The sequence below is a fragment of the Cryptomeria japonica genome, chromosome 2, assembly GCF_030272615.1.
Source record: "Cryptomeria japonica chromosome 2, Sugi_1.0, whole genome shotgun sequence".
Taxonomy (NCBI): Eukaryota; Viridiplantae; Streptophyta; class Pinopsida; order Cupressales; family Cupressaceae; genus Cryptomeria; species Cryptomeria japonica.
Window position 1 is genome coordinate 81,785,640 of NC_081406.1, and position 14,190 is coordinate 81,799,829.

The window sequence follows — 14,190 nt, forward strand, 5'->3', positions numbered from 1 at the left end:
GGCCTGCCTTATTTTCAATGGTATTGCAAATTTGAAATTTCTGGTCCAAGCTTGTCTCACTCTGCTATTCACATTATTGTCATGCTTTATATGTGTATTTTATGAAGATATTTCATGATGCACTGTGCAAGGTAAACCATTATTCTATGTAACTCGGAAAGGACAAGTTGATAGTGCTCTTATATATGGATGAAATGTTTTTGATAAAAACAGGAACAGAGCAGGTGGCTACACCAGATTACTACGAACTCGTATCAGGCAGGGAGATGCTGCAGAGATGGCCTATATTGAGTATGTCAAATATGTATTCTAAGTGTATTTGTTGGATTGCTACACTTCTCTTAATTTTAAAATTTTAATATAATTATTAATGTTTATATTGGCCTTGTAATTTGTGCATTATATCTAGTTTTCAAGCACAAAATGTTTAATTTCTCTCTCAAATATCTACCAAAATTTGCATGAATATCTATTTCTCACTGTAGATCAATTGAATTTAATGACACGTGGAAATTACTATGCATCTGAATATTCATATTTATTAGAGTCACCAATGGACTCAAGCTCCTAGGATCACCAGCAAAACCAAAAGATGCCTTCCACAAGAGAGCAGCAAAAACAAAATATTGCCTGATTATAGGCATAAAGGATTAGATGGATGTTGGGCAAAATGTACGTATGATGCCTTGCTTATAAAGGTGAGGTTGAGAGATAGGACTAACTAAGATTGTAACAAGTGCCTTAATCCTATCCAATGAGACAACTTGTGATAAGATAAGATCACATAACACCTAAGAATTTAAGAAAGATTCTTAACTGCCTAAGTATAACATGTGAACATGTAATGAAAAGGGTGTAATGTCCCCTTTTGTAAATGTCCTAGTTTTTGCCCTAAAATCACAATCCCAAGTAAGAAATGAAATAGAGATATCAATTACCAATTAGACCCTGATTGAGAGCCCTCAATCATGTTAGATGTAAAATCGATCTTTTCTACTAGGGTTAGGAACATTATCTTAATCATCATTGTAGATTACATAATGTGCATGTGGGATACAATAATACTTTCCCTAACAATCTATCCACATTATGGAACCCCTTGGGATATCATATAAGGCGACGCAAGCCTATCCATTAAGCCCAGGAGCATGGAATGACACCCGCCATTCGGCCTCCTAACCCCATTGGGGGTTGCTCTACTTGAATGGAACCTTGTGCTACTTGCATCCCTCATATGTACATTCTCCCTTCCATAATGAGATAATTCGTTGTTTTAAGTATTAAAGATCTGACATATATATACTCTATTACGCACAGACATCATAATGGCATAAATAGCAACATACAAATATGTTATTTACTTCCATTCCTACATGGAAGGCAAAATAACAAATCAACAAGATCAGAGTCTATGCATTATGCATCTGACCCGATCACTTACATAATGCACTGGGACTGTATGCTGAATAGTATTCATTTTATTCAGATTCCTCCTTGATTGATCTCTCTTGATGCCCCCTTCTTGAATCTTGATCTCCAATATTTTATATGTCTACTGTCCTACCCGGCCTCACAATCTATACTCCAATTACACAGTTTAGGGCACCAACCCAAGGAATTTTCTAATCCCTTCTGAGAGCACCAACTCTTTACACATTTGCAATCTTTCAAACTGAACACCAATTCAGTATACTGAAAAATCAAGATATGAATGTCTAATAATTATCTGTGTTATTACAACCACTGTATGCTGCAACAAGATTATCATATATTGTCAAAAGTATCACCAAGACCTTATACCAAATAAATTCAACCTGCAACTTTCAACCTCTGTAAAAACAATTCAAAATTCAGAACTTCAAACATCTAGATCATCTTCGCGGTGTATATCTTTTCTGATTATGTCTGCGTTCACCAATTGATCAGCAACATACAGAAAGAAACAAAATCTTTCTCTTGAATGATTTAGAATTTTACTCAGAAGTCACTGCATCATTACCCCCTTTACTGCTGTTTTTTTCAAGTATAAAGAGATCCTGAAGTTCGACCATCATCAATCTACAATCATCTTTAAATAATGTTTCTGAATGCGTATAGTTCTGATCTTCCAAAAATCAGACCTTTGAATAATAAGACCAGCCTGTCACCAACAATTATTTCACCAGCACTCTGAATACGATATGCAATAGATATGTTTTGAGGATTAGATGTCGTTCTCATAAGATTTCAAATATGGCTTATATATTTCGAAGTAATCTGATCAACCTTTCAATTCACAACACCCACCAATCTTTAAATGCAAGGCTTTTTATCGAAAAAGATATAGTTACAAACGGTTATAAAATAGTTATTAGTTTTCCTTTAACTAATAACTAAACTTTCCAATACGAACTACTTGTCCTTTGCTTTATGAAAAACCATTATCCAACTAATGAATAATGCAACCAACTCACACGTGTAAGACTGTTCCTCAACAACTTTTGGTTAAAGAAGAACTTGAAGTTGTAAAACAAGAACAAGTATACTCTTAATTATAACCGACTTTTGTATTTAAATACAAATGTTCAACCACAAGTAAAGTTCCCAAAGTCGTGCGCTGAAGACCAATTTGATCAGAATTGAATCAGAAACTTGTGCCAAAGAATATAGTGTCAAGGTATTACAAATCTGTATTTCTGCAACTTGATACTCTTTGATTTGGTAATTATCCAATGCAATCATAATACTAACCAGACTGTAACTCAGAGCCTGTTGTCAGATTAGATACCATCGTGCAAAGGCAGATGACATCAATGGCAAAACAGCCAACAGTATGATCATTATGAAGATGGAATACCAGAAACATTAAACAAAATTGGACGTGTTGGGTTGTATGCAGCAGCATGGCCAACAGTTGTATCCAGAGTATGACTGGCACTGTGCCCCATAGCAGTCTCCTCCACTGCACCTTGCAATACCATTTCTGTATATTCACTGGTAGACTAACCTGCATCAGATATAATTAACTTACCATATCTCATTGTGGCAAGAATATCACTAAAGGCACATGGACTCCTGGGAGTAAAAACAAGTGACCTGTCTAACATCCTGAACAACCAATTTTCTCGCAATACAAAGATGACCATTCTTGAGATTGCTGTTTGCAAGCATTTCTGATGAATTCCTAATATGGTTGACTATAACAAATTTGCCTTGGACCCAATATTAATGATATTAGGGTGTATTGATTTAGATATGAAAGATGCTTATATGGATTTAGATGTTATCATGGATTCTTGATACTTAATGTTTTTAATGTCAGTTTCTAGTGGTTTATAACTTAATATTGTTTGCAGGCCCTAAACCAAGAATATCCCATAAAGGGCATCACAATTGGTATTATAAAGTTATATTGGTAAAGATAATACGATTCTCATCTTAAGTTGGAATTACTGTTTCAGGACAAAATTTAGGTAAATCCAAAAAAGGGACATTACATACGTGGTCTAATAGCATGGACAAGAGTCACATTGTCATTCCAGTCTGGAATCTCCTTTTCTATATCTGCTATAATAGCTTCATCAACCACTTTTTGAGAGGTTTTGAGGGAGTGTCTGCTTCCATTATTTGGTAAGCTCTTTAGATTATTCACTAGGATCCTGAGTATTATTGCAATGACTTATTTTCTTCCAGGAAAAAACAAAGAAGGTATGTGGACATAATAAGCCATAACTTACTAGAGAATTGATTAAGATTAATACGTGCAACCACTTCAGTCTAAATATAATATGAAGAGTTCTTTTTTTTTGGGAACTCCTTTGCTTTGTATCTCTCTCTCTCTTTGGCAAGCAAATGAATTATCAGATGTGTGCACAATTTTCAGGAGGATTTATAAACCCTAAAGTAGCATGTAAATAGGGATTGGGTGAAACAACAAGAGGATTAAGCTTTAAGGTCATGCTTCACTTGGGTGAATGCTCATGGCATGGGGCACTCTTACCAGGAGGCTGCAATCAACAGGGTTTGTGCCATCGATAGGAGACAAAGGACATCAGAAATGAATGAGTGCTGTAAATTCATGGGCACACAAAGATGGTCGGTTTCCTGAGGGGTGTGTATACAGGCTTCAGTGGTGCTAGAGTCAGGTCAAACACAGTCAATCCAATTGTTTTTGTTTGGACATGGTGGTTCTCTACCTGTTTTGGCTGAAATTGTGGATTATGAATTGGTCAAACTTGTTGCCGGGAATAATCATTATGTTATGTTGTCATATTATGTTTATGTTGTCGTCGGTAATAATGAGTTATGGCAGTCAGTTAGTTAGTCGTCCCGAAGGGCAGTTGGACGCGACGGTTGGTCGTACCCCTTCGGGTATTATATATTGCATACCGTTCCTTCTTAGTATCATCATGATAGTCGTATCTGGGTTTAATGTTATAAGCACTTGATGTACATGGACTGTTGAATTAATACAAAGACTGGTTATTTAATATATTTCCATTATGTTTAGTGCATTTACTTTCTGCATTTAATCGTTTACTCGTATGTGGCAAACATTTGGCACCGCTGCCTAGACATACTCGGGAAAGGAAGGAGCGGATGGCGTACGGACACGATGGGCCTACCCGTCGGTGAGATTATCCCAGAGGCCGACGCTGCGCAAACAAAACAATCATCGTGGAATGCGGAGCGTGATGGCAAGAGGCAAAGGGGACATTGAACCCTGTAATAATCCCGACACAATGTTGAGATAAATTGTGGCCGAAAGGGAAAATAATAAAAAGTTTTTTTTTGTGTACATGGTGTGTGCTTGCTATGTACGGAAGTGATTTATGCCAAATATACTAAATAAGGACAAAAATAAAAAGATACAAAGTGACGAATGGGAAGTGGCACAAAGAGCGTTGAATCTTAGACAACAAATAGAATGAAGGCGTAGGCTAAGGCAGCTTGCCGAGGGATGGCCGGCTGAGGGGTTGCTCGAAGGGAACCCAGGAGGTGTCACGGAGGTTGCGGAGGCAGAGATAGACGGAGAGAATTACACTCTCTACACTATCGTAGGGTTGCCCGAAGGGAACCTAGGAGTCACGGAGGGTGCCGAAGGAGAACTCTACAGTTCGCCAGAATACCACCGTAGGGTAAGAAGTCGTGAAGAGTTGGTGGAACAAACAAGGCGAAGTCTAAACCTGATCGACCCTACTAGAGACCTACTAAAGAACTTGTCCATTTCGGAGGACAACCAGAGGGAGACGATCGAAGGTGATAGTATGACCGACGGTGCCGAGGGAGCACAAGGGTAACGTACCAGAGGCGATTTATTCGGTTCGGGGTCAACAACCTTCTCCGGAGGACCCACGAGTGGAGGGTCAGGTGCAGGAGGCGGAGGCAGAGGATCACCACGTACAAGAAAACAAGGCACCAGAGGAGCGAGACCTAGCGGTGGGATGGCATGTAAGAAGAAGCTGCCGAAGTTCAACGGCGACGGGAAGGAAGATCCCGTCTGCCATTGTCGCACTTGCGAAACCATATGGTCAGCGAATGGTGTTACCGACCAGGACGAGTGGGTAAGACAATTTCCATCAACCTTAAGGGGAGTGGCCATTGACTGGTACTTCGATACGGATAAGGCCAAAGTCGGCACATGGCCCAACTTGAAGGAGTTTGGGACAGAGTTTCGTCTCCTCAGAGACGACAATGAAATAGTAGCCGAAATCTATGGCACAAAGTAGAACAAGAACAAGACTGTCCGAGCCTATAGTCGGCGACTCAAGGAATTGTTGGGGAAAATGGAGAGTCAACCAGTGGATGGGTTGAAAAAGAGATGGTTCGTGGAGGGACTGAAACACTCCATCCGGAAGAAGATGAAAATTGTTCCACCAACCTCGTACGAAGATGCATATAATAGAGCGAGACCAAGACATCCAAGAAGAAAAAGAAGAAGGATAGCTTGTCCGAGGATGATGACTCTTTCGAGAGAAGCAACAGCGATGGCGAGTCCGGCAAAAAGGTGCAAGCCCTGCAGAAGGACATGTTGAGGATGATGAAAGAGCTGAAGGTTATGAAGGGAGGTCCGAGCAAGACCGACGAAGGGGAGCTTTGGTGCACGGAATGTTAGACGGACGGCCACACGAAAGGCTTCTGCCAAAAGAAGGCCTATTGTGATATATGCCAGTTGATGGGGCATCCCACCAGGGAATGCCCCTACAACATGAAAACATGAAACCAACAAGTATTGCTTACGCAGGAACAACCAACTACATCGGGCGGTACCGGCAGCTCCCAGGCGAACAACAATGCAACATCGGGAGGCTATCGAGATAACCGGTGGGGAGGACGAAACAACAATAACAATACAAGGAGCCAGATCCAATACGACTCCAAAGGCCGATCGATGGTACAATGCAGAGCGTGCAACCAGTGGGGGCACTTAGCCCGAGACTGTCCGAAGGGAGAGGCCACACAATATTTGTGCAAATGGTGCGGACCGGGAGACCACGAAGATGCCACTTGCCCGAAGTCCGGCGTCAATTTGCTCAATATCAAGGAAACCAAAGAAGAGGAAGTGCTGGCCGTAACCCGCGCCCAAGCCAGACACACAATGTGCCCAGACTCAGAGACGAAGAAGCGAAGGGTACGGGAAGCACGGGAAGAAATTGAGAAAGATATACGAGAAAGGGCGAAGGCGAAGTGTATGACGGGTACTTCCAGCCGACCGAAGGTAGAGGAGGCTATACTAAATCAAATTTTAAAACTGGAGGTGCCTGTGAAGGTACACGACCTCCTCCAGACGATGCCTCAATTACGAACGACGTTGCTGAATAATCTCTCCCAACCACGCACCAATACCAACCACCGCATAGATGTTTCTGGGGGGTCTGCAATAGACCCCATGCTGCTGGCAGTTAACACTGGAAGGAACCCGACCATTGTGGAGATGGGTATCCTTGGCACCATTCTAACCGATACCATCGTCGATGGTGGATCATGAGTGGATGTTCTTCTAGAAGAAACCTGGTGGAAGTTGGGGAAGCCGACGTTGTGGCCATCTACATTCAATTTGTTGGGAGCAGATCAACATGGAATCAAACCAATCGGGACACTAATGGGCTAGCAAGTTACCATCGGGACGCAACCCTTCATACTGGACTTCGTGGTAATCCCACTAAAGAAAAAAGGGTATGATGCGATCTTAGGGAGAGGGTGGCTGGTGGCAACCAAGGCCACCCACAATTGGAAGAAGAACACTCTGTCTATGGAGAATGGAGGAAGGAAGTTTATCATAGACCTCGAGACACAGTTGGTTAGTGAGGAACTGGCATCATCTTCGGAATCGGAGGGTGAAGGAGAAGGCGACCTGAGGAAAGGACGGGGCTGCAGGGAGCCCAACGACGAAGGGATTCTCAAACTAGGAGAGTGCTTCGAGGATGAGACGGGGTCATTGAATGGGCTCTTCCACTGGTAGATGGAGGATTACGAAATGTTCCAGAGCTACAGGCTCGAAGTAGAGGAACCAGAGCAAACAACAGAGGAGGTGTACCTGCCGGAATACAAAGAATATTGGAAGGGAGACGCCCCAAACCTCAGTGACGTAGATAATCCCAAGATCATTCGTGTCGGCAACGATTGGAACCCTGTGTGGAAGGCCGTAGCCTTCAAAATCTTTATTATTCTTCTTCTTCTTATGTACGGGAAGGCGACCGTGGTTCCTGTAGAATTTATGGTTCCAGGTCTTCGGATGGCCATTGAAAATAGACTTGCCATCGACGGGTCCAAATTGAAACCCTACCACGAGAAGCGTGCAGGGGACCCGAGAGTCTGTAGGGGGACCCGAGAGGATGGAAGGGGACCCGAGGGGCCGGGCAGGTGACTCGACCGGCACGGGACCAAAGCGGGAGACTCTCGGGCGAGGCAAACCGAGAAAGGGCAATCCCAGAGGCCTGGGACCCGAGCCGAAGACTAGATTAGGGATTTAAGAAAAAAAAAATAAAAAATCTTTGAAAGTGGCAGTGGGACCACCGTACGGTGGAACCATCGCGGTGAGACCACCGTGCGGTGGAACCATCGTACGGGGAGACTACCATGCGGTGGAACCACTGTACGTTGGAGTGCGGTGGAACCACCGTACGGTGGACCATTGACGACGAAGGACACCTGCGGTGGAATACCACCGTACAATGGACCCCCGTACGGTTGAACTGCATTGGGTGTGCGGAAGGAGGACTGTACGGTGTGGACGGTTGGTCATGTTATTCGTACGATGGAGGGGTGACCATACGGTAAGGAGGGTGTTGACCGCACGGGAAGGTGGCCATACGATTGGAGGTGTTAGTGCTGTTGTTGACCGTACGGGGAGGTTGTATGGCCAGGGTGCCATCGGGGACATTACAGTGGAAAAAAAAAAAAAAATGACGACCAGATTGAAAAATCATTTGATGACGTCTGGAGCCAGGACGCTGAAAATATTAGAGTGGAGAAGAAGGGTTTTGGCATCTTAAAATATCATAGAAATGATGTGCGCCGTGGACTTTCATATGGTTCTGAGGGTTGTAAATTGGTGTTGGCCCCGCAAGGGGCGCTTCCTGTCGACCCCACTGGAGCGCTGCCCCAGACCCCGCTGGGGGCACTACCCCCAGACGCCCAGTTTATTTTTGAACTACAATACACTTTTTGAGTTGGGCGAAGGGCATCAGAGAAGTCACAGTAAGTGTTGGGTTGTCCCGTATTGTGAGAAAGAAGCCTGAAGCTCAGCATTGGCGGGAAGCCATAAGTCATAGAGGGAGACGGATTTGGAGGTTGCGAACAAACAGAGTCTGAGGGAAGGCATTGTAGGCACGCGAAGTCATACGACACCGGGGAGTTATTCAGTTCAGTTATCAACCTTTGGGGAGTGTGATGGAGGATTTGAGGTGTCTCCTAGCCTTTGTGCCCGAAGGTTGTGGCCCCTTCCCGACATGAATGGTACGCTTTGAGGAATTCGGAGTATGTCTCGGCTGGATGAGAGGTTGCCTTGGTGGATGCACAGAAGGCTCGGGAGAAGCTGACCACCAGGTTGGAGGCAGGAGTAGTGTGAGACTTAGCTCAGTGTACCCAGGAGTTGGATGCCGAGAGGGCAGCGCGGGTGGCTATCGAGGACAAATTGGCTAGGGAGACAGTATCATTTGAGTAGCAGTTGGTGGAGAGTGAGACTGAAAAGCGTGTTTTGTAGACAAGTTTGGTTTAGGCACAAGAGGACTATGATGTCAAAGGAAGCACTAATGGTGAAATCCGCACTTGAGCATCGGATGGTAGCAGAAAAGGGTTTTCAGGCGAGGACGCAGCAGGTGTATGAGTTCCATGCTTGATTAGCGTTCGCAGTTCCTGCAGTTCTTTACCTTGGTTTTGTTTAATGTCATCTCTATTTTGTATTAAGTCATCCGGAGACGACTTCTTTTCTTGGGGGGATGATGTTGCCGGGAATAATCATTATGTTATGTTTATGTTGTTGTCGGTAATAATGAGTTACGACAGTCAGTTAGTTAGTCGTCCCGAAGGGCAGTTGGACGCGACGGTTGGTCGCACCCCTTCGGGTATTATATGTTGCATACCGTTCCTTCTTAGTATCATCATGATAGTCATATCTGGGTTTAATGTTATAAGCACTTGATGTACATGGACTGTTGAATTAATACAGAGACTGGTTATTTAATATATTTCTATTATGTTCTGTGCATTTACTTTCTGCATTTAATCTTTTACCCATATGTGGCAAACAAAACTTTTGTGTTCCCAAAATTACTAGAGCTCCAATCTCATTCCATCTTAGGCTTGAATACTAGTGGAATTAAATCTCTCCAAAATTCCAAATTACTACTTAATGTTTGGCTCAAGGTGGGTAATTGTTTACGGAAGCAGCAGCTGGACTATGATGGAATTGCCTTTTGGTGTAGAGTGGTGTTTCTCTACTGGGCATTTGGTGGATTGGTGCTCGAATTCCTCCCCTAAGTCTAAAAGGTACATAGCTTCGGAGCAGGCCACCTGGTGGAAAGGAGTAAACTAATAAGCCTTCATTTCATTTCTCCTAATCATTCCAATCCTAAATCTCTCAAATCTCCTCATTTGAAATAGGTTTCTACTGTTTTAAAATCGAAGTCAGTATCCTTCATTTCAAAGATGGAGGTAGCAAAGGTTTTCCCTGCTTTAATGATGGAGGTGGTGTCTTTCATTTTTCAGATGGAGGTGTCTATTTCCAAGCAGTCCTGTGAGAATGAGCCTTCCTCACCCAAGGAGGACAAATGCCCTCTAATGGTTTTTGGGGAGATTTTAGAGTCAGAGTCTGAGGGCTCTGAAGATCATGGTTCAAAAGAGTGGACAGTTGTTCAAAAAAAAGAAAAAAAGACTTCTCATAATAAGGTCAATGTTCTTTTCTATTTTTCATGACTCCCCACACTCATGACAAGAAGAGAGAGCTGGGAGGCAGCACTGGATGGAGCTAATTGCATAGTTTGCTCTGGTTAAATTGGTTAGGTTTAGCATGGTTGAAATGACTTGGTCTGTACTGTTTCATTCAGAGCTCTGTCATGACATCTTTGGTTTTCATTTTTTATTTTAATGAGTGGGCTTTTACCCACAATTCATCTACTACAAAAAAGATCATCCGATGAGATGACTTTTTAAGCATAAATAGGCCAACCTTGAAGTATTTCTTTTCTAAACAAATTGAGCAAACTACAATCAGAAAACACATGCTCCATGGTTTCAGGAAAATCACAAACAGACCAACAATCAACATTCATTCCTGATCTTTATAATGTTTCTGTTAAATTTGTGCCCTAGTTCAGTAATCAGATTTGTAACATTTAATTTTGCCCTAGTTTATTAATCAGATTTGTAACATTTTAGTAAACCATAATCAAGTAAACTCAAGAATGGAACAAGGAAACAAGAGACAACACAAATACCCTGGGAAAACCTCCAAGGAGGAAAAACCCAGCATTAAAGACCCACAGGTCAGATTATATATTCTCTCTTAATTGCACAAATACAATACTTAGCTGTTTCTCCAGATCTGATCCTTTTTGTATATCAGATCTGCCCTTCTAAATACTTCAAGTCTGCACCAAAAAAAAGCCCTATATCCTCTTGGACAAGTTCGCACAATCCTTGGACAAGTTCGTACAATCCTCTTTAGTAATTTCGCAAATTTAGTTGCAGAGCTAGTTTGCTGATTGCATGAATGAATGTAGTAGTTATTGTGTTTGCAATTTGTCTTTATTTATATGGGTCTTTAACCCATATATTCTAGGTCGGCCTCAATCCTTTTGGCGCCAATTTACTTTATTGTGGCGTGGGGCTTTTAGTGTAGCGTGGAGGATGGGGCCGGACTTGTCTTGGGGGCACGCTACCCCTTTAAGATAGGACCCAGTCCTAAATGGGTTCGGATGTTGCCTTAAGGCAATCCGAACCCATCTTCCCTAGTTATAAACAACAGTTGCCCTACAGCTGCTTTTGGCCATACCGTTAACCATTTGAAGCAAGCTTTCTTGGGTTCAATGTTAGCTGGTGAGACCACATTAAATCTGTTATACCGAATGGCAGGATAGTCATGCACGTTATATCTTATTTAAAATACAACTGAAAGCAGGAGAATAAACTAACGTATCTTTTGATTGTTTGGTCGTGTTTTAAAAGAGGGTTTTCACATTTCTGTGTCCCATTCCATGATAAGACTGCTTGCAGAAGTCTTGAAATCTTTGAAGAAAAGAGTAAATAACAGGTGGCCTCTTGTCTTTATCAGACAATTTGAACTTGATCTTATGAATTGTTCATTTGTTTTTAAATTCAATCAATCATTTGACCATTTCCCTAAGCATTTTAATGCTACTAAAAGATGTGTTTGGAGGAGATCGAATTTTACCTCTTTTCACAGATTTAAGAATCATACCGAACCAGAAATCGTATGAATAAAATCTGATATTGATTGTAACTCTCTCTGCAGTTTTTGGCCATGTCCTTTGTTAATTATTTTGGTTTGAATCATATCTGACCCAAAAAGTTCTGCAAGAAATATATGTGAAATAAATCTATATCAGTTTTCTACACTGTATTCATCCAGTTGTGAAAAGTTTTAAGTTTTTTTTATAGCAGAAACTTAAGTAATTAGATTTTCTATGCACCTGAAATAAAGGATAATATAAAATGGTACTGTGAAGGCTTGAGAAATAACTCACTTCTGCTGAAATTAGGTTTTGGATACAACTATGGCTTTTTGTCTTGTCGGTCTGCTGCTGTTATAGCCTTTAAAGAGTGAATTGATGGTTGGATGTCCACTGATTTCTTCCTAGTGTAGCTTGCTTGTTTGCAGAAAAGAAACTCATTTTCCCCGTGTTGCCGGGAATAATCATTATGTCATGTTGTCGTATTATGTTATGTTGTCATCGGTAATTATGAGTCTCAGCGTCTCAGCAGTTAGTTAGTCGTCCCGAAGGGCAGTTGGACGCGACAGTTGGTCGCACCCCTTCAGGTATTATATATTGCATACCTTTCCTTCGAAGTAGCATCATCATAGTCGTATCTGGGTGTAATGTTATAAGCACTTGATGTACATGAACTGTTGAATTAATACATGAACTGGTTCTTTAATATATTTCAATTATGTTCTGTGCATTTACTTTCTGCGTTTGATCGTTTACCCGTATGTGGCAAACATTTGGCGCTGTTGCCTAGACATACTCGGGAAAGGAAGGAGCGGATGGCGTACAGACACGATGGGCCTAACCGTTGGTGAGATTAATCGAGAGGCCGACGACGCACAAACAGAACTCTACGAGGGAGAGGACACTGCAACGAGGGAATTCTCAATCCTACTTCAGGCGGCCCTCGAGACCTACGTCCAAAGAGAGGCCACGGAGGCTGAAGTCCCAACAAGTGCCGTGTGGACCGCACTGGAAGTTAGCCCCGCAGTGAATCGGTTGATGAACCACCTCCCCCGGTTGCTTGCACAGGCATCACTGGCATAGCGAACCCGCCTTGAGAAGATTGCCCGTGAGGAGCGACGCCAACAGGTCCTCCGACAGTACGAAGAAAACAGTCGTCGCTGGGAAGCGGAGCGTGATGGCATGAGGCCAAGGGGAAATTGAACCCTGTAATAATCCTGACACAATGTTGACATAAATTGTGGTCGAAAGGGAAAATAATAAAAGTTTTTTTTGTGTACATGGCGTGTGCTTGCTATGTATGAAAGTGATTTATGCCTAATATACTAAATAAGGACAAAAATAAAAAGATACAAAGTGACGAATGGGAAGTGTTACAAAGAGCGTTGAATCTCAGACAACAAATAGAATGAAGGTGTAGGCTAAGGCAGCTTGCCGAGGGACGACCGACCGAGGGGTTGCTCGAAGGGAACCCAAGAGGTGTCATGGAGGTTGTGGAGGTAGAGGTAGACGGAGAGAATTACACTCTCTACACTGTCGTAGGGTTGCCTGAAGGGAACCTAGGAGTCATGGAGGGTGCCGAAGGAGAACTCTACAATTCGCCAGAATACCACAGTAGGGTAAGAAGTCGCGAAGAGTTGGCGAAACAAACAAGGCGAAGTCTAAACCTGATTGACGCTACTAGAGACCTACTAAAGAACTTGTCCATTTCAGAGGACAACCGGAGGGAGATGATCGAAGGTGACGGTACGGCCGACAGTGCCGGGGGAGCACAAGGGTCCCGTACGGGAGGCAATTTGTTCGGTTCGGGGTCAACAACCTTCTCCAGAGGACCCACGAGTGGAGGGTCAGGTGCAGGAGGCGGAGGTAGAGGATCACCAGGTACAAGCACACAAGGCACCAGATGAGCGAGACCCAACAGTGGGATGGCAAGTAAGCAGAAGCTGCCGAAGTTCAACGACGACGGGAAGGAAGATCCCGTCCGCCATTGCCGCACTTGTGAAACCATATGGTCAGCTAACGGTGTTACCGACCAGGACGAATGGGTAACACAATTTCCAGCAACCTTAAGGGGAGTGGCCATTGACTGGTACTCTGATACAGATAAGACCAAAGTTGGCACATGGTCCAACCTGAAGAAGGAGTTTGAGATAGAATTTCGCCTCCTCAGAGACGACAATGAAATAGTAGCCGAAATCTATGGCACAAAGCAGAACAAGAACGAGACTATCCGAGCCTATAGTCGGCGGCTCAAGGAACTGTTGGGGAAAATGGAGAGTAAACCAGCGGATGGGTTGAA

General features: G+C 43.0%; 1 protein-coding gene across 2 annotated transcripts in view; it reads left to right on the plus strand.

The window, feature by feature from the left end:
* Positions 1-14,190, plus strand: part of LOC131078852 (uncharacterized) — a 50,222-nt gene that overhangs the window by 21,718 nt on the left and 14,314 nt on the right. For both annotated transcript variants that reach the window (XM_058016655.2, XM_058016654.2), the window contains one exon: positions 214-291. In XM_058016655.2, the coding sequence (XP_057872638.1) occupies positions 214-291 (78 nt within the window). The remainder of the gene's footprint in view (positions 1-213; positions 292-14,190) is intronic.